General features: G+C 47.0%; 3 protein-coding genes across 4 annotated transcripts in view; 1 reads left to right on the top strand and 2 right to left on the bottom strand.

Moving 5' to 3' along the window:
• Positions 1-24677, top strand: part of rb1 (retinoblastoma 1) — a 31255-nt gene that overhangs the window by 4922 nt on the left and 1656 nt on the right. Inside the window, exons 8-25 of one of the 2 annotated variants that reach the window (XM_031572371.2) lie at positions 18-142; positions 552-629; positions 2932-3041; positions 3236-3304; positions 4264-4351; positions 4781-4897; positions 5208-5264; positions 5374-5405; positions 5518-5591; positions 5822-6009; positions 14303-14418; positions 18506-18660; positions 19229-19374; positions 20030-20134; positions 20540-20653; positions 20958-21088; positions 21217-21247; positions 21405-21547. In XM_031572371.2, coding sequence (XP_031428231.1) covers positions 18-142; positions 552-629; positions 2932-3041; positions 3236-3304; positions 4264-4351; positions 4781-4897; positions 5208-5264; positions 5374-5405; positions 5518-5591; positions 5822-6009; positions 14303-14418; positions 18506-18660; positions 19229-19374; positions 20030-20134; positions 20540-20653; positions 20958-21088; positions 21217-21247; positions 21405-21547 — 1879 coding nt within the window. Of the gene's footprint in view, positions 1-17; positions 143-551; positions 630-2931; positions 3042-3232; positions 3305-4263; positions 4352-4780; positions 4898-5207; positions 5265-5373; positions 5406-5517; positions 5592-5821; positions 6010-14302; positions 14419-18505; positions 18661-19228; positions 19375-20029; positions 20135-20539; positions 20654-20957; positions 21089-21216; positions 21248-21404; positions 21548-24677 lie in introns of both variants that reach the window. The other variant, XM_031572370.2, reaches the window with a different exon arrangement.
• On the bottom strand, positions 6518-9422 carry LOC116221515 (lysophosphatidic acid receptor 6-like). The gene is made up of 2 exons (XM_031572379.1): positions 9086-9422; positions 6518-7723 (listed from the first exon to the last, which is right to left on the bottom strand). Exon 2 carries the CDS (start codon positions 7621-7623, stop codon positions 6583-6585), a length of 1041 nt encoding a protein of 346 aa, XP_031428239.1. The 5' UTR covers positions 7624-7723; positions 9086-9422; the 3' UTR covers positions 6518-6582.
• LOC116221514 (lysophosphatidic acid receptor 6-like) lies at positions 10900-12644 on the bottom strand. Its single transcript, XM_031572378.2, has one exon. The coding sequence runs from the start codon at positions 11987-11989 to the stop codon at positions 10928-10930; it is 1062 nt and encodes a 353-aa protein (XP_031428238.1). The 5' UTR covers positions 11990-12644; the 3' UTR covers positions 10900-10927.

The raw sequence follows: 24677 nt of genomic DNA, 5'->3' as shown, positions 1-24677 counted from the left end.
GTGTGTGTTTTCGGTAGGCTCAAAGCTGACCCCCACACGTAGCTCGCGGCGCAACCAGGGCAAAGCCAAACCGCGCCCGCCGGAGGTGAATGAGCCGCTGCTGGAGGTCGTCTGTAAGGAGAACGAATGCAGCCTGGACGAGGTGTGTGATGGTTATCTGTTGATCTGGAGGAGGCCTGCTCTGGTGTAGGGAGCGCTAGTGAAAAGTAGTGGCGTCAAGGTGGAGATGTCTACCTGTTTTTATTTATTTTTTATTTTTGTTTACGCACAGGAATCAGCTGTCATGTCTTGCTTGAGAGTTGCTTGTCTGATTAAGAACACCTCTGGCCCTCTTTGTAGAGCTCTCCATTTTTAGCTTGACGTGCAGACTCTCTAAGATTTTTGAGATTTACTGCAGATAGTCCAACTGCGTATAAATATCTTAAAATGTAGCTAAAGTCCTTAATCCAGAGGGCATTTTGCAGGAAATGTTTCTGGCAGGATATTTGCATGTATTTTAAGATAGTGAGGCGTGTAATAGTTCTCAGTCTGAACAGTTTCTTTTATTGCAGGTGAAAAATCTGTACGAGACCGTCTTTTCCCCCTTTTTGGAATCATCAGGCTTTTCAAAGTCCCAGGAGCTACCAACGGTAACCCATTCTTATTGATGATTATATTCTGTGCATTATTAAATGTTAATATGAAATGGATAGTTCTGGTCCTGCAAGCTGATTGGTCAATGCCTGTTTGAAGTTGTGATATATTCACATGTATGCACACCCGTGGTGGTTGCTCTTCCAGCAGTCTTTTAACCCTTTGATGAGTACGATCACAAATATGTGATCAGAATGTTGCCGACTGAAGATTCCATTTGATGATGTAATAATATTTAAGCAATATAGTACGAGTGCGAGTGGGGTAGGTAAGGGATATTCCCACGGGTGGTGTTCGGCCGTAGCCACGAGGCCGGAGGCTGTGAAAAGTCCGAGTTGGGATGTCCTGGGATATTCCAACTCATGGAACGTCTATTGTCCAATCAGAAACAGCTAAATAATTCAATAGAACCCAATTGTTTTATAAACTCAAGTGAACTGTTATGACTGGCAGGTTTGAGGTCTGTACAGTATAATTTTGGAGTGACTTGGGAAAAGTCATGTTGGGTGAATTATATGATGGTGATGGAATCGCTGTAAGCACGCTTAAGTTGAAGAAGGGACCGGAGAGTTGAAGTCAGGTTTCTGGAGTTTATTTTCGCCGTGGAGACCCCCTCTCAGCTTGGTGCTCAGAGCAAGGCCTACCTGATAGCAGAATGTGTAGGCATTTATACATTTCAGTCAGGTAGAATACAATAGAAGAGGGGATGACCACACCCTTTAGGTGAGAGGAAGGGGGAGACAGTGGGGGTGAGGGGTTCACCTATGGGGGGAGGGGGTGATACTATGGCACAAAGGGTCTTAGCAGGAAGGAGCCTATCTGGGGGGGGAAGGGTTCACAAGCCACTTGTTCAGGTCTCAGTGAAACAGACGGAGTACACATCCAAAATGAGTTGCAGATACAACATAAGGAGTTAATGTCTTACAACAACAGAATAGCAATATTTCCAGTTCCATCAATGGTGATCATAAATTAAAACTCGTAGAGGAGCTTGTCATGTCTGTGATCAAGGCAATTTACCAAATTACAACCTAGACAACTCGGACATATCTCTTCTGCTGCGCAGGAGAAACTCTTTAAGAAGTCACGATCCATATTCGTGCATAGAATCTCAACACATTTGTGCTCGCAAAGTAATTCAATATTAAATCAGTCAATCAATCAATCTTTCAGAAAGCAGGAAAAATGCATCATGGCCTTATACTATTCTTAGCACTTGCTAAAATGTAATTAAGGGCAGAGGATGCTGGAAGTTGTAAATGCACAGTTTAGTTCATGGACCTCGATTTTAGCATTCAAATTAAATGAGCTGTCACTCATGTGACCATTTGAAGATTAGCTGAGCTTCACAAGACCTCTGTATTGTTTCTTTGTTGTGCAACACTAATGAAATGTTACACCAAAGTGCACTTGGGACAGAGCCAGACGAATAATAATTACTTACAGTGTAGAACAGCACTAAGAGCAACCGTGAGCTGGAAAGGGTGTGTGGGGTCAGATGCAGTTATTATGGAAACAACATTGTGTGCAAGAGTTAACAACTGAGTGAGAATTTCTCTGGAAACACTTAGATGGTTACTCATTTTTGCTAGTAACAGTGTAATAAAATGCAGTTATTGCAGTCCTGAAAGAAAGATTGAAGGCTAGCATTATGACACGACTCCTTCATCCTGTTCTAGCCTCTTCTAGAGACTTACGCTGCTTGGGTTGGTTTGTGTCAGACAGGTCCTGACCAAACACCATAGTGAGAAACGCCACTCTGAGTGTTGCCTCTCCATATGTGAAAGTGTGCCTTCATCCTGCTATCCAACCCCTCCCCCACCCCCATACTCCCTCTTCCTGACAGGTGGTCGGGTGGTTTTGAAGTGGCATGTTTGCCCATTCAAAGGGGACATGGGTAGATGTTTATATGCGCTATTAAATCGCCATAAGCCACGGCTTCTCAGGGAAATTGATTTAGCCAGCAGCTGTTTCAGTGGCTGAGGGACATAGTTAAAATTTGCTTTGCACCAACAGTGGTTTGCTGGAAGCAATCACATTCACATATCTTTCTCACCATGGTGTGTCATGGCAACTGGCTCTGTTGACCTTTACCATGTTAATGCAAAGCATTCATTGCACTGGATGATTAGATAAGAAAGAAGTAGACTTGTTTATATTCAACTATATCAGGCGTTCAAATGAAGACTTATAAAACTGTATGACCTTTCACCCCGTGCACGCAAGGGGTGAGATATGGTACGAGGGAAGGAGACTGTAGGATTTCAACCCTCTAACCGCCTCTTCTGTTCCCCTTAGTTTGAAGAGCTGTCCATGAAGTTTGAAGACGTTTTTCTCAAAACTAAAGACTTTGATGGCAGGCTGTTCCTGAACGGTGATGAAAAATGGCACCAGGAGAAACCCGTCATGTAAGTAAACCAGTCCAGACAGAGTCCAGAGATCTCCATGAGGTCGCAGGGCCTCAAATACCTTAGCTTTGTTTTTTTGCACACTGTAATCCGTCATGAACCATACATGTTCCTTGTTTGTTTTTCATAAGCTGTGATGAGCTAAGTGCTGAAATGAGTTGAATTAGTTTTCTGTTTTCTTGTATGTATAGCAGAGCCCAGGTGGAGAGCACCCCTAAGAAGAATGAGGAGTTCTCCCCTGCTGTCTTGCAGACTCCCGTCAGGTAGCGCAAACACAAAAAGCTAATTAAACTATTTTTATATAATCTGATTAACATTACCATAACAGAGGAAAAGGAGGTAATGGGGAAAAATAAGGGGAATGTCTCTGGTACTTTCCTTGAGCTCTGTAATCGTCAGCTAGAGGCAGATACATCAACCAATCAGGAACGTTCCAAGTAGATTGGCATATATGCCTGCCAATCATCTTCTCTACTCACAGCACATTCAAAGTTAAGGGAGTGTGGTCTTCCATGGTAATGATTCTGGTGGAAGTGAACAAAAACTGCTAACATTGCTTACTGCGGCTCCAATGTAGCATGCTGCTTCATCGGAAGGCTTATGGCTGTGCACTGGTGTATTACAGCATTATGCCTATGGCTGTGCACTGGTGTACTACTGACAGCATTATGCTTATAGCTGTGCACTGGTTTAATACTGACAGCATTATGCTTATAGCTGTGCACTGGTGTATTACAGCATTATGCTTATAGCTGTGCACTGGTGTATTACAGCATTATGCTTATAGCTGTGCACTGGTGTACTACTGACAGCATTATGCTTATAGCTGTGCTCTGGTTTAATACTTACAGCATTATGCTTTCTCACATGACTCCGTACCTTCAGAGCGTTTGGGTCCCCATGGGCTACTGTAGTGCTCTGATCTCGGTTGGCTTTAATGTCATGCTGATCAAAATCTGGTGCAGTACTCAGAGTGGTTTGAAGCCAACTATGTGTCCTGATTGCTTCAGAATACTTTCTGATGGACCTGTGTATGTGTGTGACCATATAATGTGTGAGTCTGTAATAGTGTTTTAGTGTACTGCATGACTGACCTAGTGTATTTTAGAAATAGTATTGTAACGTCAACCCGTCTCACCAGCGTTCGAGTGTAAAGTGTTACGTACAGACTGCGTCTGAAACTGTACTGTCTTGCGATGCTGATGAGAGTGTGTGTTTCCAGGGCAACCTTATACTCTGTCCAGCAACTCAGGGTCTCTCTCACTTCAGCCAGCGACCAGCCTTCTGAGACACTCATGAAATACTTCAAGGTGAGTGGTACTGCTGTTGGACTTTACCCATGGGGTTGCACATTTACACAATGTAGACCTTCTGTGATTAATCCTAGATATCACTCTTTTGGCAAGGAAGCTATATGTTACATCTCCCGATAGATTTGAAGAGGGCTGTAAAGTTGTAAGACTTATAAAGTTAAGGGACCAGCGGTAATCTACATTGTTAACACTTATTCAGTTTCACTTTCCCAAATAAAGAGCCTCACCCCTGTGGAATTTATGAACTGATTACTAGAATTACTGTTAAACAGTTGACTGTTCTCAACCGTCAGTTAATGTGTTTAATGGCTTTGGTTGAGAGAGCTCCTGAATTGATTAGGGAGTGACTATTAATGAGTCAGTTCATGTGTTTAATGGCTTTGGTTGTGAGCGCTCCGGAATTGATTAGAGAGTGACTATTTCCAGAACTGCACAGTGAACCCGACAGAGGAGATCATTAAGAGGACTGAGCACCTGGGAGAAGTCTTCAGCCACGCTTTCGCTCAGGTGGTCGGGCCTGGCTGCTCAGGCGCAGGCAACCAGGTACGGTCACTATGGAAAGCAAACTCAATTTGCTAGACACAAATTTTTCATTTCTAATGTTGATAATGTTGTGTTGTCGTAAGAATGCAAGTGATCAAGTTTTAATGTTAATTATTGGTCTCAACCTCAAGTTATTGGTTTTGGACAATGTCAATGTTTGGGGTCTGTTTTTTTTCTGATGGCTTATTGTCAAGATAATCTAGTCTTTGCAAGTCTTTGTGTTCTTTTCTGTATTGGCCCTGTGCGTAAATGCTGTTGGCGTGCATGTGCTTGTGGGGCTGTTTCTCATGCCTGTCTCCTGCTCCCCCAGAGGTTTGCCCTTGGCCTGCGTCTGTACTACAGAGTAATGGAGTCCATGCTGAAATCGGTAAATCAGCCACAAGTCATATCCACGTGTTCAAGTCATAACTCCTGTTCCCTGATCAGATTTAGACCACTGTGTTTGTTTGTTTGTTTTGTTTGTTTGTTTTACGCAGGAGGAGAAAAGGTTGTCCCAACACAACTTCAGGTAAGCTTCTAGATGTATCTCCTAATACATGATATCATGACCTTGTTTATTAAAGGGAAAGTTAACACTCATATGACTCAAACACCCCCCCATTTGTTCTTTTCCATGTCAGTCAACTTCTGAATAACTCCACATTCCATACGTCTCTCCTGTCTTGCTCTCTGGAAGTAGTCATGGCAACGTACGGTAAGTTTATGAGTTTAGGTTTGCACTATGATGTCATATGACTCACACCATAATTTCAAAATATAAAAACAGCATGATGGGTATTACCAAATTAATTAAGTATTAAGTATTTAGCAGAAAAATCTGCTGTAAAGCTCGTAGTCATCATTATTGTTCTTCATTCCTCTTTTTACTATTCTGCCTCCGTTATACCATATGTTTCTGTGTTTATTTTATTTTGGTGCCGGTAGGGAGTGGTCTGTCCACGGACACGGACCTGAGTTTCCCCTGGCTCCTGGGCGTGTTCAAGCTCCACGGCTTTGACTTCTACAAGGTGATCGAGAGCTTCATCAAGGCCGAGCCCAGTCTGAACCGGGACATGGTGAAGCACCTGGAGCGCTGTGAGCACGTGATCATCGAGAGCATCGCCTGGAGAGCGGTGAGTGAGAGAACGTTTTGATGACACCTCGTTTCTCTCTCTGAGGGAGAACATTCAGCGCAAACCACTTGATCTGTGAGCTGATGACCTGTGGCGTGCTGAGATTGGGGTGCTCCATCATGACAATACACATGCTCACAGTGTGGTAAACGCGCGGTAAACGTGCGCTAAATGTGTTTTCAACTTGATTGTCGCTCCACATCACCTCTACTTGTCAGATAAGACCTTTCCCTTGTGCTGTGCGCTCTCTCGATTCAGAGCCTGTGAGGGCAGCGATAGTGACACACACTATGTTTTTCTCTCAACAGATCAACATTTATTGATGAAATTCATTCAACACCTATATCTAAATACATAAATGTAAATCATATCCTCACACAATTAGACTTAATGCTAACGAAAAAAGTAACCACAAAGCTAAAACCATTCAGCTCACTTCGATACACGTATGTTACCTAAGAGCCAATCTTATTAGTGGAGACTAGTAAACCATCCTCATTGGTGGAGACTAGCAGATGATCTCATTGCTGTAGACAAGCGGACGCCCTCATTAGCGGAGATGTGTGTGGGCCTTCACAGGCTGGCGCTGCCCCCGCTGCTGGCCGTGTCCCTGTGCGCCAGGCCGCTGGACACGTAGTAGATGAGGGGGTTGAAGCAGCAGTTGGCGCTGGCCAGCGAGAGCACCACGGGGTGCAGGGCCTTGGTGGCCTTGGCCAGCAGGCAGCTCTGCAGCAGGCCCATGTGGGTGAGTGTGTAGCCAAGCAGGTTGAGGTGGTAGGGTGTGAAGCAGAGCAGGAACACCCCCAGCACCCAGTAGATGACGGTGAGGGTGTGGCGATGCCGATTGTGGTGCTGCCGTGTGCCGGCGTGGTGGTGGCCGCGGCGGGACGTCTTGCGGCTGCGTCGCCGCGGTTGCCGCCGGAGCACGCGCAGCACGCTGCAGTAGCTGAAGAGCAGCAGCAGCGCCGGCATCTGGAACGCAGCCTGGACCAGCACCAGCGCCGCCAGGATGAAGGCCCGGTTCTGGCGCGAGGACGGGTCCAGCAGACAGGGCTGGTGGTGCTGGGCGGCGGCGGAGCGCAGCAGGGGCAGTGCCAGGCTAAGCGCCAGCACCAGGCACCAGATGCCCACGCTGATGAGGCGCGCCGTGCCCACGCGGCGCAGCTGCTGCGCCAGAGGGTGCACCACGGCGAAGTAGCGGTCCACGCCAATGCACACCAGGAAGAAGATTCCCCCGTATAGGCTGATGTACTTCAGCGTGAACGTCAGCTGGCAGAAGATGCCCCCAGGGTACCAGTCAGGGGCAGAGTCCACCTCTGAGGAGGAGGATGATGATGATGAGGAGGAGTGAGTGGCCTTGTAGTGGTAGTAGTAGATGCGTAGAGGCAGAGACACGACGAAGAAGAGGTCGGCCACGGCCAGGTTGGTCATGTAGACCGTGGTGCTGGTGAGGGCGCGGGGGGAGAGCCACAGGCGGCGGAAAGCCAGAGCGTTGCTCGCCAGGCCCAGCACAAAGATCACGCTGTAGGACACCTGGTAGTAGGTGAAGCGGTAGCTGGTGTCCAGCGTGCAGTTGGGCTGGATGGGAGCATCCGTGCGGTTCCACAACCCCATGGCGCTCCGCTTGACAGGGACGGTCTCGCCTCGCAACGTTCCTCTCTCCTCACCTTCGGAGTTCTGGCGAGATCCTTTCCATGGGTAGGGAGGGCACTGCCTAGAGTCAATGAGAAGAAGTTGTTTGGCTAGTTAAAGCTGGAAGATGTGTGTGCTTTCATAAGATCCGCTGCGTCCACGCGCCATTCTCCGAAAACAGCACATAAAACGTAATGAACTCATCCTTTTACGGTCTGCCCGGTGTTGACTTAAGATATTTGTGTAGTCTTCCCGTGGAGAGACAGTATGGTGTGCCCAGCTGTGTGTGTTTGATGTGTGTATGATGGGTTTCGCCTCAGTTTGTCTTGTGATTTATGAGGCCGGCTGGATCATCCCCTCAGTCCTCTGTTAAAATGGATAACAGCAATTTTCCACCCCCCCCCTCCCCCCATTCTAACGGCCCCTTTCCCCACAAGTCCAGCGCAACCTTTACAATGTGGACTTCCAACAACACCTACATCTAAGTCATATCTGCCCATGCTTATTAATTCTGGCTAAAATCCTTAATCATGATCTGAAGCTTAGACCAGTTGCGCAGACTTGTGTAAGCGATTGAAGAGTGAATAATAGAAAATGAGTGTTATATGCCGCTTTCACCATAGTCTTTGGTCTTTAGTGTTTTTCGTTCATGTTTGAGTGTCATACTTTCCCTCTCGCCTGGGAGGTATGCTGCCATGTGTCTGGGCTTGATTCCTCACACACCCTCAGGACAGGCAGTCAGGAATTCCTGGTATGGGACATTTTGGGGAAAAAGGTTTCATAATGGCAGGCAGGTCAGCTTTACGCTCAGAGTAAAGATGAAATGATTCCCACATCATGTGGCACTCTTTCTTTACTTTTAATAGCCACTTTTAGCAGTGACGCATCTCGGTCAACAAAATGTTCTGGTTGCCATGTAAGTCAGTGGTGCCATAACAGGTACTATGAAATGGATTTATAACCTCTAGAGGAAGCTGACACACTCCACCGTGCTAAAGTCACATTTGATCTGATCTGTAATTCAATTATCCAACAAATAACTAAATACTCCATACAAAGGTGTTATTTCCTTCCAGTCCTTTGCTTTTGCAACTCTACCAAGAGGCTGAGGAGCTGACACGCAACAGGAAAAAGGACCAAAGACCAAAAACCTCAGAAACAGAGCGTGCAAACCAAAAGATATAAAAGCATGAAGTAGCTCGTCTGTGCAGACACGCAACAGGCAGATTTTGGCACGACGGCTTGAGCTTACATACAGTGGTGTAATTAGCTTATGCTACCCCTTGCTGCTCATTATGCCAGTAGAATGAGTTCTTCCCAGCCTGGGTGAACAGGGTTTTTCTTTTATAGCACAAGGTTCACACATCACCAAACCAGACCGTGAGTTTACACATCACCAAACCAGACCGTCAGTTTCCAAACCATGAGAGGGGAGCTGACTTACCATGTAGTAAACACTCCTCGCCGAATGTCCTTCTTCTTCTCTCCTGAGCCGTCCTGTGTTGCTGTTTAATGAATAGTAGCTGTAGCTGTGTTGGTAGTGGTGTTGGTATTGGCAGTAGTAGTAGTGGTAGTGGTAGTAGTAGTAGTGTAGTTATCGTGGCTTAGGTGCAAATGGAAGCTCTACCTGAATGGCTCCTCATGTAAGAAGCCCTCTGACATGGTCACACTGAATCAATAAATATCTGCCTTCAGTGCAGCGCACACTCAAGTAGGGTAGGCACCTGGCCAAACACCACACGCGCACACACACACACACACACACACACACACACACACACACACACACACACACACACACACACACACACACACACACACGCATGGAGTACACTGCACACACACACACACACGCATGGAGTACACTGCACTCGCGCACGCATGGAGTACACTACACGCATATATATATATAAAATACACTCTAAACATTTGTCCATCATATCCGATTCTTTTGTGTGCACGTACGCTCAAAGATCAGATACGACAGTCAAATCTGTTAGTGATCTTTTTAGAGTGTGGGTGAATAAGAATGACTGCCTGATGTGTGTTTAGATGTGCATAGCAGCGGGTTGTAGGGAGCAGCTGTTACGCTCACAGCTTACAGAGAAGCACATGTATAGATGTGCTGACAAAGACTGCGGGAAATTCCTTCTGTTATGTTTGGAGTTAGAATCCCTGTCACTTCCTGGAATCCCTTCCAACAGCACAATAATGTACTGCCCTCTGTGTGTTTCTTCTGTGGCAAGACTACAAGAAATGCATAGAAAACACGGTATGGCATATACATAATTTTATTGCATGTCAATAGGATGCACCAACATGCACCTTATATTTGTGTTGTGCAGTCAGAATAGACCTGAGCTTGTGAAACCAGGGACTTGATGTAATGCTGAATGTAGGTTGTGGCTTATTTTTTGCGTTTGTACTAATTCAAATGAAAAAAGAAATCAGGCCTACTAGGCCTACTTGTTTTTCTTTATGGATTGAAGGGTTATATGTTTTGGTTTTTATCATTTTTTTTGAGTGCAACGTTGTTGATGACATAATCTGAATGGTAGCTGCACCAATGAAAAAAATATTTTCCTGAGGGCAGGTTCACACTTCACAGTGCAGCACACCAGGCAGTGTTCAGACATGCTTCTTACTCATGGCATCCTAACTATCTTACCCCCCCGCTCCCTCTGAAATGCAGAGATCTCTGTTGATCTAGCCATTCTAGCCATATAAGATATATTTTTTCTTATCTTAGTCGTTAATGAGGTTTGGTTTTGACTGTCACTTCTGTGTGAAACTCCGTTCAGCCATAACCAGTGTGCAGTGTGGTATTTGCATAGTTATGCAACGTTCTGGGAAGCGTGAGCGTGCTCTCATTAACTAACTTACATGAAGTTAGGTCCTGTTTCTCCAAATACATTTCCCACAGATCAGTATGTATTACCCAAAAAGGCATATTCAGTGCAGTTTTCTTTGGGTAAAATTCTGAACATATCCTGAGAGAAGTAAGTTTCCCTTGGAGTTCAGTAATGAATGCAATTGTGTTATTCATGTCAGTTATATAATCCGTTTTAGATACCAAGATCATGTTTTGATTTTACAAACAACAACCACTGCTGAGGAAATGACAAAAATGGGAAAATGAATATGAATGACTTTTATATATATATGTATCGTATAAAATAATCCAACACAGCACAAATCAGTCCTTTAAGTAAACCATACAATAGAAAAGTAAAAAGTTTGACATTGAGGCTTAAACATAACTTGTTTGACGCTAATAACAGTCTCTTCAGACGGTTGATTCATCAGCTCTGAACTTTTGTCTGATAGTCTGCAGTCTAGGACTGTTCTGGAGGGTTTCTCTGAGCTTGTAGTCGTTTCGGATGCTCTGCGTTTTGCGTTTGATGGAGTTCTGGATAGACTCCGAGGTGAAGTAGTACACGACAGGGTCGAAGCAGCAGTTGGTCACCGCGATGCAAAGCGTTATGGGATTGATGGTTCTCGCGACAGACTCCACTGCGCAGCCTTTGAGGACGTCGCTCCTCACCAGGGTGTAGAAGATCAGGTTGAAGTTGTAAGGGATGAAACAAAAGCAGAATGTCATCAGGTGGACGACGATCATGCGCAGGATCTTCTTCTTGTTCAGCTGACCTCCGCGAGACAGCGTCTGCGGGTCTCGCAGCGTCCGGAGGACCATGGTGGAGCAGACAAGGTTGAGCAGAAAGGGGATGAGGAAGCCCACGGTCTCGATGAACACCACCACTTTAGACAGCGTTGACTGCCACTGCTTCTCAGAGTAGTTCTCGAAGCAGTAATCAATTGTGTTGTTGTTTTGGTTTTTCAGTGAGGTGGTCTCCATCATGAAAGCCGTAGGAAGGCTGCCGGACAGCACCGCCAACCAAACGGCACAGCAGGCGATCTTAGCGTTCCGTTTAGTCCTTAGTGTTCTAGATCTGAGAGGATAAACAATGGCCAAGAATCGGTCTACGCTGATGCACGTGAGAAACAGTATGCTGCCGTACATGTTTGTGTAGAACAGGGCCACGGACAGCTTGCAGAGCACTGGGCCAAAGGGCCAGTCTTTGTTGATGAAGTAGAAGATCCGAAAAGGCAAAGTCAACACAAACATCAAGTCTGATGCTGCCAGGTTGATCATGTAGGTTGTGGTCTCGTTTCTCAGTTTTAGAGTACAAGCGAAAATGTATATGGCCACCATGTTGAAGAGCAGTCCAAAGACAAACACCAGGCTGAAAACAGTGCTGTATAAAGTGTATTTGAAGACATCGCTGATGTTACAGTTCTCTTGTGCTGCAAATATGTGCTCCGCTGTCAGTGTGGTTGTGTTGTGCATCTTCAGCTGTCGATTTTGTGGGAAGAAAAAACCCACTTTGCTGAAGCAGACCTTGTACACTGTTTTTTCCCTGTCAGGAAATACTCTCCTGGTAGCACTTCTGAGTCAAAAAACACTTCTCATGTTTACACAAAACATTTTGGTTGTTGCTGTGTCACTACAAATGATTGTGTCTCAGTTCAGCTCTTCCCAACACATAGCATGAACATTTCAGACTTACCTCCATTAGACCAGTAGACATCTGTTCAAAGCTTATTCTGATCTACTTTTTAAAGTAGAGGTTGTTACCACTTAGAGGTTGGTACTTGTATTAGATCCTCTGCTTTTTTCTTTGTCCTTTGTGTTGTTCTTTAGTATCCATTCCCAGCTCAGTATTTGTTCATTTGTTTGATGTCTTTTTTTTGTCCTCCTTTCTGATTTACTCCGGTCTGTTGAGCTCGCCCCTCTGTCCTCTGTGACTTTTAATCACACCCGTGTGTGTGTGTGCTTCCGCCGTGTCTATCTCTGTCTAGGCTTGCCGCTCCCCAGCCCTGTAGCTCTTTCACCACACAGTCCACTCCCTCGTTTCTGTTCACTTCAAGCCCACAAGGCTCACAGTTCTCACAAACCAGGCACTCAGGCACCTGACGAGGGCTGAACTGAGGCAACAACCTGCTCCGTCAGACACAGAGGGGGGAGGGGGGGGCGGGGGAGGGGAGGGGGAGCCGGTCGAGAGGTGGGAGGAGTTGAAGCGCACAACCCTCCCAGTCCATTATGCAGTTCTGCTCAAAAGCCACCTGTGAGGCACAGGGCATGGAGTGGAGATTAAGAAGATGGCGTCATCGTCCCGTTCACATGATAAGGTTCTGGGGAAGTGTAGTGCTGTGGTCGATCAGAGTGGGTTGGCCCTGGGACAGGGGGGCTCTGGGGGGCTCTGGGTGCATGTTTGCAGAGCGCAGCAGTGATTGGTGGCTCACGAGCTGAGACATGTAGCAGAGCGCAGTGTTGATTGGTGGCTCACGAGCTGAGACGTGTTGCAGAGGAATGAGAGCAGGTGAGGCTGGCACAGGAAGAGGCGTGATGAGGCTCTGACTCAAACCCTGATAGGGTTAGAAAAAAATACAAATGGAAACAAAAAAAACAACCCCACCATTTCTAGACTTTGACCTTCCGCCGCCAGTGAAGAGATATGAGCACCAACCACTCACAGTACTCTGTCACGTACACATTGTTTGCATTTTACTTCTCTTTTCCTATTTCTGTCACACTCACTCACTCACTCACTCACACACTCTCACACTCTCACACTCTCTGAAATTCAAATTCAAAAGAAGCTTTATTCGCATGACCATCACGTTCTACAGTATTGCCAAAGCATTTGGGTTGGGTGTATAATATGTGATTAGATATATGTATTGTGTATATATACACAAGATACATCAGAAGAGGAAAAGGAGAAGTGTGAACTATAATAAAAATACATGTTAGTCATCATCAAGAGAGTCTCTTTCTCTCTCTGCTAGTGTTTGGGTGTTTGCACACCTCTTACAAACAATCGAGTGTGTCGAGAGTCCCAAGGTCACATGATAAAACCTGTCATCGGTTGTTTTGCACTACACAAAGCATTTGCTGAAAACGCGCCTCTAATATTCAGTGTTGTCTCGACAGCATTATTTCTCCTCTGTAAAGGTTTTTTTTTTTTTTTTTTTTTAAATCTATAACGCATCTTCAGCTCTTTTGGCTCAGAGTAATTTAATAAGCAAGGAAGTCAAACGTGGAGTTCTCTCCGATTTTCCATCCCTGCCCTTGGGTTGAAATGTGATAAGTGTTTCTTGTCATCACTACGCACGGTCCTTTCCTCCATGCCCGGTGCTGTGGACACAGCTGGACAGCCTGATAGCAGTGGCACACAACAACAGCGGTGTGATTGGCAGGAGTGGGTTACAGCCCAACACGCCTCCTGGAACCCCACACCATTCATATTGATGACAGTTTGTCACAGTTAATAGAAGGAGACTCTTGGTGGAGAGCTTCTCTAAAATGTGTTACCTGTTACCTGTGCTCTATCAAATGATTGAAAAATAATGATATGAGTAAGGCTTTCTATTTCTGTGGTGTGTGTGTGTGTGTGTGCCTGTGTGTGTGTGAGCCTGTGTGTTTGCATCTGTATGTCAGTGTGTGTGAGCCTGTGTCTTTGTATCTATGTGCAACAGAACTCACACTCGCCCAGACTCTCTCACACACACACACACACACACACACACACACACACACACACACACACACACACACTCTGTCTCAGTCGATCACTAATCCCCCGTGTTTCCCCTGCAGGACTCCCCTCTGTTTGAGCTGTTGCAACTGGCTGGAGAAGAAGGCCGTCTGGAGCCAGCAGAGCCCCCCGCCTTCCTCCACCAGCCCCCCCAGCACCTCCACACTGCCGCAGACCTGTAAGTTCTGATTTTTAAATGGTCCCCACAAAGTTTTGCTTTGTCTCATTGGTCACGATACTCCCTCCACCAGCACACTGCCGCAGACCTGTAAGTTCTGTTTTTTAAATGGTCCTCTGAAAGTTTCGCTTTGTCTTGTTGGTCACGATACTTCCTCCACCAGCACCCAAACACCTCCACACTGCCGCAGACCTGTAAGTTCTGTTTTTTAAATGGTCCTCACAAAGTGACCCCCAGCCCCTGACGTAACCAGCTCCTGGTTCTAGACCAGCAAAGAGGTAGTGCTGCTCTGGAACCAGTTTTTCCTGGACGAGAGCCGATTTCTTTGGATGTCGAAACGAGAAGAATTGCTTTGAGATTAGGCTCTGAACCAGCCCTGGGTGTAAAGGGGTACCTGTCGACCGGCCCTGGCCCTGAACTGGCTTGGGTACGGCTCAGGTACGGCAGATCTAGTTCCCCTCCCCCTTCAGTTACATAAAAAGCCTGTGGTCGGGCCTTGTTGTGGTCCTGCCTGGATGTTTTACAGTTGACAGAGTACCGTCACTATAGTTGCCCTCTGACTGACCATAGCGCTGAGCCTGGTTCTTTGGCGCCGTGATCAGAATAGCTCCTGTAGACCAGAAATTACTATATGACTATTTACAGTCTCGCTGATGCGCAGGAGGAAGTGAAATACCCGATGGGGATGTGGGTAACATGAATGTGGTGGCTTGTTCCATGGCATTTAAAGAGACAGTGGGTAAAAAAACGCATCTGTGTGCTGATAAGTAACTGCAGTATGTGTAAAACTTTGGAAAGTAGGAAGTTCTTTACACGGAAGAAGGATGCTTATGTCCACTCTACTCTTGTAGTTCTGAGACCAGGGGCTGTTCTGGTCCTGGGTCATATGCTGTCCTCTGTGTTACATCTGCTTTCGTGTCTTTTCAAAGAGTATCACTCCGATCTGTAAAAACTCATACCTATCGGTGTCGGACCTTTCATTTTTTTATGCTAAACTTCCACTGCGACTATGAGAGCATTTGTTTTTATGTGCTTCAAGAGGGAGGGAAGTGCCAGTGTTATTGATGGGGTACTGAAAAGCTCATTATTTTCACTTACATCTATCTTTTGCTTTTTGTGTTCATATTGTCGTTGGAAATCTCCAAACCAAGCGTCAGGAGTCTGAAGTATGTGTGTCATACAGACAGAGGGGAGAAGGTCATGAAGTGTCTGAATCATTCAGTCATTCAGTGCAGAGTATTCTTATACATCCAAGTCTTCTCCTAGTTTCGCTTCATCAATTGTCACAGTGGACTATCCGTGGCCTTTCACTATCATGTAGACCTCTTCTTAGTAACTGGTTAACCCTTGCCTTCCCGGTATGCTTTCTATGATGGCGGTGGCAGAGCGGTCACCCCTCAGTCACCCTATGTTAGTGATAACAGCTCCTGCTAGCTCATAGAATTATCAGGGTTAGTGTGGGGGAAATGAACCCTTCAATATTACAATTTGATGCACATATTTTTGAAAACCTTGCTGTGTTGAAAGTGGAATAGTATTGAATGGTTGTTCTTTATTGTTTATTGTGTATGTTTATTGTTTGCACCAATATACCATAGAAAATTCCTGGTTGGTGTAAAATTACTTGCCAATGAAAATGTTTCGGATTCTGATTCTTGTAGTTATGCTGGTTGTAACACTGCACAGCAGCTTTTTGGAGATTTCTCCAGTGTTGTGCATGAACGAACGATGAACTGAACACCACTTGAAGACAAATAATGAATTTGAACGGTGAACGCGTTCATATTATCTGAGGTCCAGCGCCACTGAGGTCTAGCTAAAACGTTACAGAATGTTTTCCTTCTCCTGAGGAGAGACGCTGTCTAAATCGAATGCTTGCACCATGTCGTTGCTCAGTACCCGTATAATTTCCGCGATGTAGTCTAACCTAAACCAACTAACTCGACTTTGCACTACGTTACCCATGAATCATGGCACACACATGTAGACCAAACAAGCAACGTATTCCAAGCTCTCTTACAGCTCTCGGTCTCATAAAAATGGCAAGTGAAAGCGAAAACAGAGACGCAGACTCATCGAGTACATCCGATGCACCTTATTATTATGTGCAGGATTTTTACACACTCTCTGATAAAGTTTTCGACAGTAAAAATCTGACCTTTCTGTGCAAATTATGTCCTCCTGAAAAATTTGCAATAATTAAACTAAATTTCAAAATTATTTTAGGAATTGATACATATGAAGTGCAGTTTATGGCAAGGGGTAGTGATGGATAGAGTCTTCTTTTAAGTATTCTCACTTCCCACCTTAAAACTATGAAATGAACTGAACTATGAACTAGTCCAGAATTTAAATGGTGAACTATGAACGTGAACTATTCATGTTTACTTGTATGAACTGAACTTTGAACTAGTTCAGGAGAGGTGTGAACTTGCACAACACTAGATGTCTCAAGGGTGGATCAGACATTTAAGATGAAGTGAAAGGGTTTGTATGACTACCAGGGATTCCTTGACTATGAATGTATTTGGTTATTAGACATTAGCAGGAATGAACAGCACTATGTGTATATGTGTCCATTTTGAGAAATGCAGAATAAGCATAGGTCTTAGAATGGGACTGTTGAGACCTGGTGTAACAGGACCTCCCGTCTCTCCTTGCTTTGTGGAAAATGACCACCTTGCATATTTTGCACTTTTCTGGGAATTTAGAGCGTTTAGACGCATTGTGCAAAAAGGGAAATTGAGCATTCTCTGAATCTGAGATTACGCACAGTCTGTGTTGCCATCAAGGGTTTGGTTCTTTTTTTTTTTTAAATAGGTCTCAGTCTTTTTGTCTGAAATGATCGGAACGGTTCAGGTTACCAACAGGTTACCAAAACATACCTCTGTCAGAACCACCTTAGATAAGAACAAGATGCCAGGCTTCAAACCATGGGATCGCCTGCACAGTCTCCTGACTTAAACCCCATTGAGCTGGTGTGGGGTGAAGTGGACAGAAGGGTAAAAGCAAAGCAAAGCAAAGCAAAGCAACCAACAAGTGCAACACACAGAGTTGGGAAGACCCTTCTGAATAAGATTTGATTTCCACTGTAGACAGAATCTCACGAGTCTGTTCAGCTGTTCTATCAGCCAGAGGGGGCCAGGAGGATAAGTTAATGACATTTTGTGTTAAACTATTAAGCTGGGAAAATGGAGGCGTTTTAAAGTTCTTGGGTGGTAGTGTGTGTGTATGTAGGTTTTATAGAAGGACATTTATGCAGCGGATTTGCTTTGCACCTACAAACATAACCATGCCCACAGCAACCCATGCTCACGGCAACCATGCCCGTGGCAACGCATGCCGCAAGAAGGCTGGCACACTCTCAGCAAGACTCCCGATAAGATCACTGCTGCCTGTCTCCTCTCCACGATATGATTAATGACCGTGAAAATGACTCACCTTCAGTCATTGGGCCAATGATTCAGTGGCGGCGGACGTTTCCGCTGCTTATAGTTGCCCCATGGTAACAACAACAGTGACGTTTGCTCAGTATTACCTCTATTCATGACGGTATTGTGGGGTTTACAGCAGCACACACCTAGTCACATTGCGTGACGTTCATGGCCAGAGTGGATGTTGGGAAAGTGGTTCTGTAGGAAGAGTGTCGCAACCTGTGTGGCAAACAACTGAACACACACACTGGGTCTCTGCTTCAGCACCGCCGGCTCTGTGCCAATCCTAGACACTGAACACACACACACTGGGTCTCTGTGCCAATCCTAGACACTGAACACACACACACTGGGTCTCTGTGCCAATCCTAGATACTGAACACACACACTGGGTCTCTGTGCCAATCCTAGACACTGAACACACACACTGGGTCTCTGTGCCAATCCTAGACACTGAACACACACACTGGGTCTCTGCTTCAGCACCGCCAGCTCTGTGCCAATCCTAGACATTGTATACCTTCAGAATCCCATGGGATGATGTGTCTTTGTTTACCGTTTCAGTATGCTACATGAAGCATTGCTAATGCTCACTGCAGCCCGGGCCTCTGGTTGCTATTAAGGGCGTAACCCATCTAATTTGCTCTCTACAGCTACCTGTCTCCTGTGCGGCCGAGCAGATCCCTGCCCCCAGTGCAAGACCGGAGCCCCCCCAGGGCCGCCCTGCCATCATCGCCCCCCCCTCAGCCCCTTGCCCAGGCCCACAGACCCCCCAAGTCCAACTCTCTCAGTCACTTCTACAAGAAACGTGAGTTGGTTGCTCGTTTTATTTATTTATTTATTTATTTATTTATTTATATTATTGTTATTTGTTTATTTATTTTTAAAATCATATCTGTAGTTGGCAGCTGCTGCTGAAAGGTTTCTTAAAGGTAGTTTGGCAGTTATAAGCATCTTAACACTGACACCTATTGCAATCGAACCTATGACTCATGGTAGGGCCCATACATATGAACCCACAGCCCTAGATCAAGCTTGAAACATATTTAAGATATGAGTAGGCAGTGACAAATCAGAGCTGTAAGAAGCAAAAAGAGACAGGGTGGTGTACCTGAGGCAGTTAGAACCCGAAGGATCGTAGCGAAGAGTGATGTCTTATAACACATGGTGTGTGTGTGGGTGGCAGGGTACAGATTCAGTAGGGTTTAAGAGGTATAACTAACCCTAAGGATCGTAGCGAAGAGTGATGTCTTATAACACATGGTGTGTGTGTGGGTGGCAGGGTACAGATTCAGTAGGGTTTAAGAGGTATAACTAACCCTAAGGATCGTAGCGAAGAGTGATGTCTTATAACGCATGGTGTGTGTGGGTGGCAGTGTACAGGGTGGCGTACCTGCGGCTGAAGAGGCTGTGCACTCGGCTGCTGTCTGACCACCCTGAGCTGGAACTCATCATCTGGACCCTGCTGCAGCACACCCTCAAGGATGAGTACGAGCTGCTCAAGGACAGACACCTGGACCAGGTACTTACTCCATATGGACTCACAGTGTGTGAGACATTAAAGTTACCCTACACACTCTGCATGGACCCCTAGTGTGAGACATTAAAGTTACCGTACAACACTCCACATGGGCACACAGTGTGTGAGACATTGTGAGACACTTGGACCCATAGCTGGGAAACAGTCAGGTTGCAAAAAACAAAAAACTATAATTTCAGATATTAAGTGGAGATGGATTCTCTGAATTCCTCATTAACCTAATAAACTATGAAAAATAAATGTGTCGATGTGTTCATGCCTCTGTATGGTCTATGTATGTAATGTTTAGGCCCGTGTGCCAACTGAAGATATTGAATCACCATTTGCCAGGCAGTTGTAGCCCAGAATTACCCAACAGTGAGATTAGCTTGGCAGCATTTCTTCCCACAGGCGGGAGCGTGAGCCCATGGCCTCCGTGTGAACACCTTGCTCTACCAGTTGAGCTAATGACACTCCTGACGCTACTAAAGAGCAACAGCATTTTTACCAGGACTGTAAACGCCCTGAGGCACGTGCACTTAACAGTCTCCTCTCCCTTTCTCCCTCTCTCTCTCTCTCTCTCACTGTCTCTCTCTCTCTGTCTCTCTCTCTGTCTCTCACTCTGTCTCTCTCTCCCCCTCCCTCTCTCACACGCCAGCTGATGATGTCGGCCATGTACGCCATCTGCAAAGTGAAGTTTGTGGACCTGCGCTTCAAAACCATCGTGACCGCATACAAAGAACTCCCAAATACAATCCAGGAGGTGAGGACTTCACATTTACACCCTAATGATCTGTTTGGGGATGCTGAGTAGTATCTGAGGCTATTTTTCTTTTCATGGTTTACGTACACATTTTTTATGTATTCTGTTGTAGTCGTTAACTTTGTTTCTTTTTCTTTTTTTTCTTTTATTCCTGCATGAATCCTTAGCAGTATTGACTCCTTTACTGGAGTGCGGATCCACAAATATTTTTTTGCCTTCAATAACATTGCAACATTTGGCCTTGGCAGAGGTGTGCGCTCTCCGAGTGCCCTTGTAGTTAATTAGTAATTCACTTATTTTTCTTTTTAGTCACTCATTTGTGTATTGCATATGCATGAAAGTGTGGGTTGAGTTTCTGTAAGACCTGATCCAGATTCTCCTCCTCCTCCTCCTCCTGTGTTTCAGACATTTAAGCAAGTCCTGATCAGTGAGGGCAAGTATGACTCCATCATCGTCTTCTACAACATGGTCTTCATGCAGAAGCTCAAAACCAACATCCTCCAGTATGCCTCCTCCAGGGTGAGCTGCCATTTCTCCCTCAGCTCCCGCTAGCTGACTCTCTACTGCCCTCTAGCTGGCACTTCAGCCCAGAAGCTGAGTTCCAAATAACAGAAGTTATGAACATTGCAGTTGCAGTTTAACAAAATAATAGAATACAGTAGTTGCATTTAAAAAAAAAAAAAAAAAAAAAAAAAAAATAGCACTCGAACACTTTCCAAAACAGGATGAGAATGGCTTGAGTAACTGATGTCAGCATGTAAACGTCATGTGCCTTACCTGACTGTGCCCCCACCACTGATGGATGTTCTGCCTCTTCCCCCAGCTTCCTACCCTGTCTCCCGTCCCTCACATCCCCCGCAGCCCCTACAAGTATCCCAACTCCCCCATGCGCGTCGGCAACGTCTACGTGTCGCCCATGAAGAGCTGCGCATCCCCGATGACCCCTCGCTCCAGGTCAGGCTGCGTTCACGCTAGCTTTAGCAGAGTAGAACAGTATTGCAGGGGATGGCATTCAGCCTCTCTAACTGTAAGTCTTTGCTTAGCTTTGCTTAGCTTCATCTTTTCCACTCTCTTTTTAACAGGATCCTAATATCACTTGGGGAATCGTTTGGGGTGAGTGGTTGTCAAAGTGTTGGGTATATGTAAATAACATATAAAACACATTTGTAATATATTGTAATATACTGTAAAACATTGTAATATGCACTTAGTCAATCTTAGCTGCTATCTTATTCTACAGCACTGTTCTGCATTCTGGGCTTTCCTACAGAACTCTGAGCGCTTCCAGAAGATCAATGAGATGGTGAAGAGCAGCGAGGGCACCCTGAAGAGGAGGGGAGACGTCGGCTCCGGACCCAAGCCTCTGAAGAGACTGCGCTTCGACACGGACGGACAGGACGAGGCGGACGGCAGGTAGGGCACGCGCACACCTGCGTTGTGAGAAGCACATTCCTCAAGCGCAAGACTTGAACCTCTAGACACGGGGGGCAGGCTTGAACCTCTAGACACGGGGGGCAGACTTGAACCTCTAGACACGGGGGGCAGACTTGAACCTCTAGACACGGGGGGCAGGCTTGAACCTCTAGACACGGGGGGGCAGGCTTGAACCTCTAGACACGTGGGGCAGACTTGAACCTCTAGACACGGGGGGCAGGCTTGAACCTCTAGACACGGGGGGCAGACTTGAACCTCTAGACACGGGGGCAGGCTTGAACCTCTAGACACGGGGGGCAGGCTTGAACCTCTAGACACGGGGGGCAGGCTTGAACCTCTAGACACGGGGGGATGCTTGAACCTCTAGACACGGGGGGCAGACTTGAACCTCTAGACACGGGGGGCAGGCTTGAACCTCTAGACACGGGGGCAGACTTGAACCTCTAGACACGGGGGGCAGACTTGAACCTCTAGACACGGGGGGCAGACTTGAACCTCTAGACACGGGGGGCAGGCTTGAACCTCTAGACACGGGGGGCAGGCTTGAACCTCTAGACACGGGGGGTAGGCTTGAACCTCTAGACACGGGGGGCAGACTTGAACCTCTAGACACGGGGGGCAGACTTGAACCTCTAGACACGGGGGGCAGGCTTGAACCTCTAGACACGGGGGGCAGGCTTGAACCTCTAGACACGTGGGGCAGACTTGAACCTCTAGACACGGGGGGCAGACTTGAACCTCTAGACACGGGGGGCAGGCTTGAACCTCTAGACACGGGGGGCAGACTTGAACCTCTAGACACGGGGGGCAGGCTTGAACCTCTAGACACGGGGGGCAGGCTTGAACCTCTAGACACGGGGGGCAGGCTTGAACCTCTAGACACGGGGGGATGCTTGAACCTCTAGACACGGGGGGCAGACTTGAACCTCTAGACACGGGGGGCAGGCTTGAACCTCTAGACACGGGGGCAGACTTGAACCTCTAGACACGGGGGGCAGACTTGAACCTCTAGACACGGGGGGCAGACTTGAACCTCTAGACACGGGGGGCAGGCTTGAACCTCTAGACACGGGGGGCAGGCTTGAACCTCTAGACACGGGGGGTAGGCTTGAACCTCTAGACACGGGGGGCAGACTTGAACCTCTAGACACGGGGGGCAGACTTGAACCTCTAGACACGGGGAGGCTTGAACCTCTAGACACGGGGGGCAGACTTGAACCTCTAGACACGGGGGGCAGACTTGAACCTCTAGACACGGGGGGCAGGCTTGAACCTCTAGACACGGGGGGCAGGCTTGAACCTCTAGACACGGGGGGCAGACTTGAACCTCTAGACACGGGGGGATGCTTGAACCTCTAGACACGGGGGGCAGACTTGAACCTCTAGACACGGGGGGCAGGCTTGAACCTCTAGACACGGGGGCAGACTTGAACCTCTAGACACGGGGGGCAGACTTGAACCTCTAGACACGGGGGGCAGACTTGAACCTCTAGACACGGGGGGCAGGCTTGAACCTCTAGACACGGGGGGCAGGCTTGAACCTCTAGACACGGGGGGTAGGCTTGAACCTCTAGACACGGGGGGCAGACTTGAACCTCTAGACACGGGGGGCAGACTTGAACCTCTAGACACGGGGAGGCTTGAACCTCTAGACACGGGGGGCAGACTTGAACCTCTAGACACGGGGGCAGACTTGAACCTCTAGACACGGGGGGAGGCTTGAACCTCTAGACACGGGGGGCAGACTTGAACCTCTAGACACGGGGGGCAGACTTGAACCTTTAGACACGGGGGGCAGACTTGAACCTCTAGACACGGGGGGCAGGCTTGAACCTCTAGACACGGGGGGCAGACTTGAACCTCTAGACACGGGGGGCAGACTTGAACCTCTAGACACGGGGGGCAGACTTGAACCTCTAGACACGGGGGGCAGGCTTGAACCTCTAGACACGGGGGGCAGACTTGAACCTCTAGACACGGGGGACAGGCTTGAACCTCTAGACACGGGGGACAGGCTTGAACCTCTAGACACGGGGGGCAGACTTGAACCTCTAGACACGGGGGGAGGCTTGAACCTCTAGACACGGGGGGCAGACTTGAACCTCTAGACACGGGGGGCAGACTTGAACCTCTAGACACGGGGGGCAGGCTTGAACCTCTAGACACGGGGGGCAGACTTGAACCTCTAGACACGGGGGGCAGACTTGAACCTCTAGACACGGGGGGCAGACTTGAACCTCTAGACACGGGGGGCAGACTTGAACCTCTAGACACGGGGGGCAGACTTGAACCTCTAGACACGGGGGGCAGACTTGAACCTCTAGACACGGGGGGCAGACTTGAACCTCTAGACACGGGGGGTAGGCTTGAACCTCTAGACACGGGGGGCAGGCTTGAACCTCTAGACACGGGGGGCAGGCTTGCAAGCAGTGAGGCTAAAGCTCGCGTCTGTCGACACCACGTCTCTCAAAGCGCAGAGGAGTGCGTCTCTGTAGCCGCCAGCCAACACCAGACCCACAGAGAGACCCACAGACAGACCCACACACACACACACACACACACACACACTCACACACAAGGGCTTATCAGCTTCCTTCTGGTATCACACAATGGCGGAACTTCAGAGGTTCCCACCATTTGAATACTCTATAAGCACCAACAGCATTCACAGTAAAATAGATCAGGAGATTGGACAGATTTGGATTTGGCCTGTGTTGAGAATTAGTGAACCACATGTGATTTTAAATTAGTAGTGAACTACATTTGATTTCAAATCAGTTTGACTACATTTTGCAGTAGCTTTGCTGGTAGTTCAGCCACATTCACATATCATATTCATTTGCATAGTGATTTCAAGTAGTTAACTAACACATTTTTGGGCCATTTTTAACTACTGAATCTACAAACAATTTGGAGCCATAAAAGGAAAGGAATGATTTAAAGTTTTTATTTGACCGCTGCTCTCCTGTTATTGCCCTGGCCAATGCTTCTGTACTGTTAATGCGTTGGTCAGGCCGCCACCACTACACAACTGACATTTGTGTAGCGCATGTGCAAAATGTATCATTGCTATTGATTAACAAATGAGCAGAAAAGCTGTTGCATGCTA

This window comes from Clupea harengus, chromosome 8 (genome assembly GCF_900700415.2).
Source record: "Clupea harengus chromosome 8, Ch_v2.0.2, whole genome shotgun sequence".
NCBI lineage: Eukaryota > Metazoa > Chordata > Actinopteri > Clupeiformes > Clupeidae > Clupea > Clupea harengus.
The sequence above is the reverse complement of the archived record's forward strand: the minus strand, read 5'-3'. Positions and strand labels throughout refer to the sequence as shown.

Excerpts from the sequence above, each read along its gene's own strand:
- LOC116221515 (XM_031572379.1), bottom strand. The coding sequence starts at position 7,623 with ATGGGGTTGTGGAACCGCACGGATGCTCCCATCCAGCCCAACTGCACG.
- LOC116221514 (XM_031572378.2), bottom strand. The coding sequence starts at position 11,989 with ATGCACAACACAACCACACTGACAGCGGAGCACATATTTGCAGCACAA.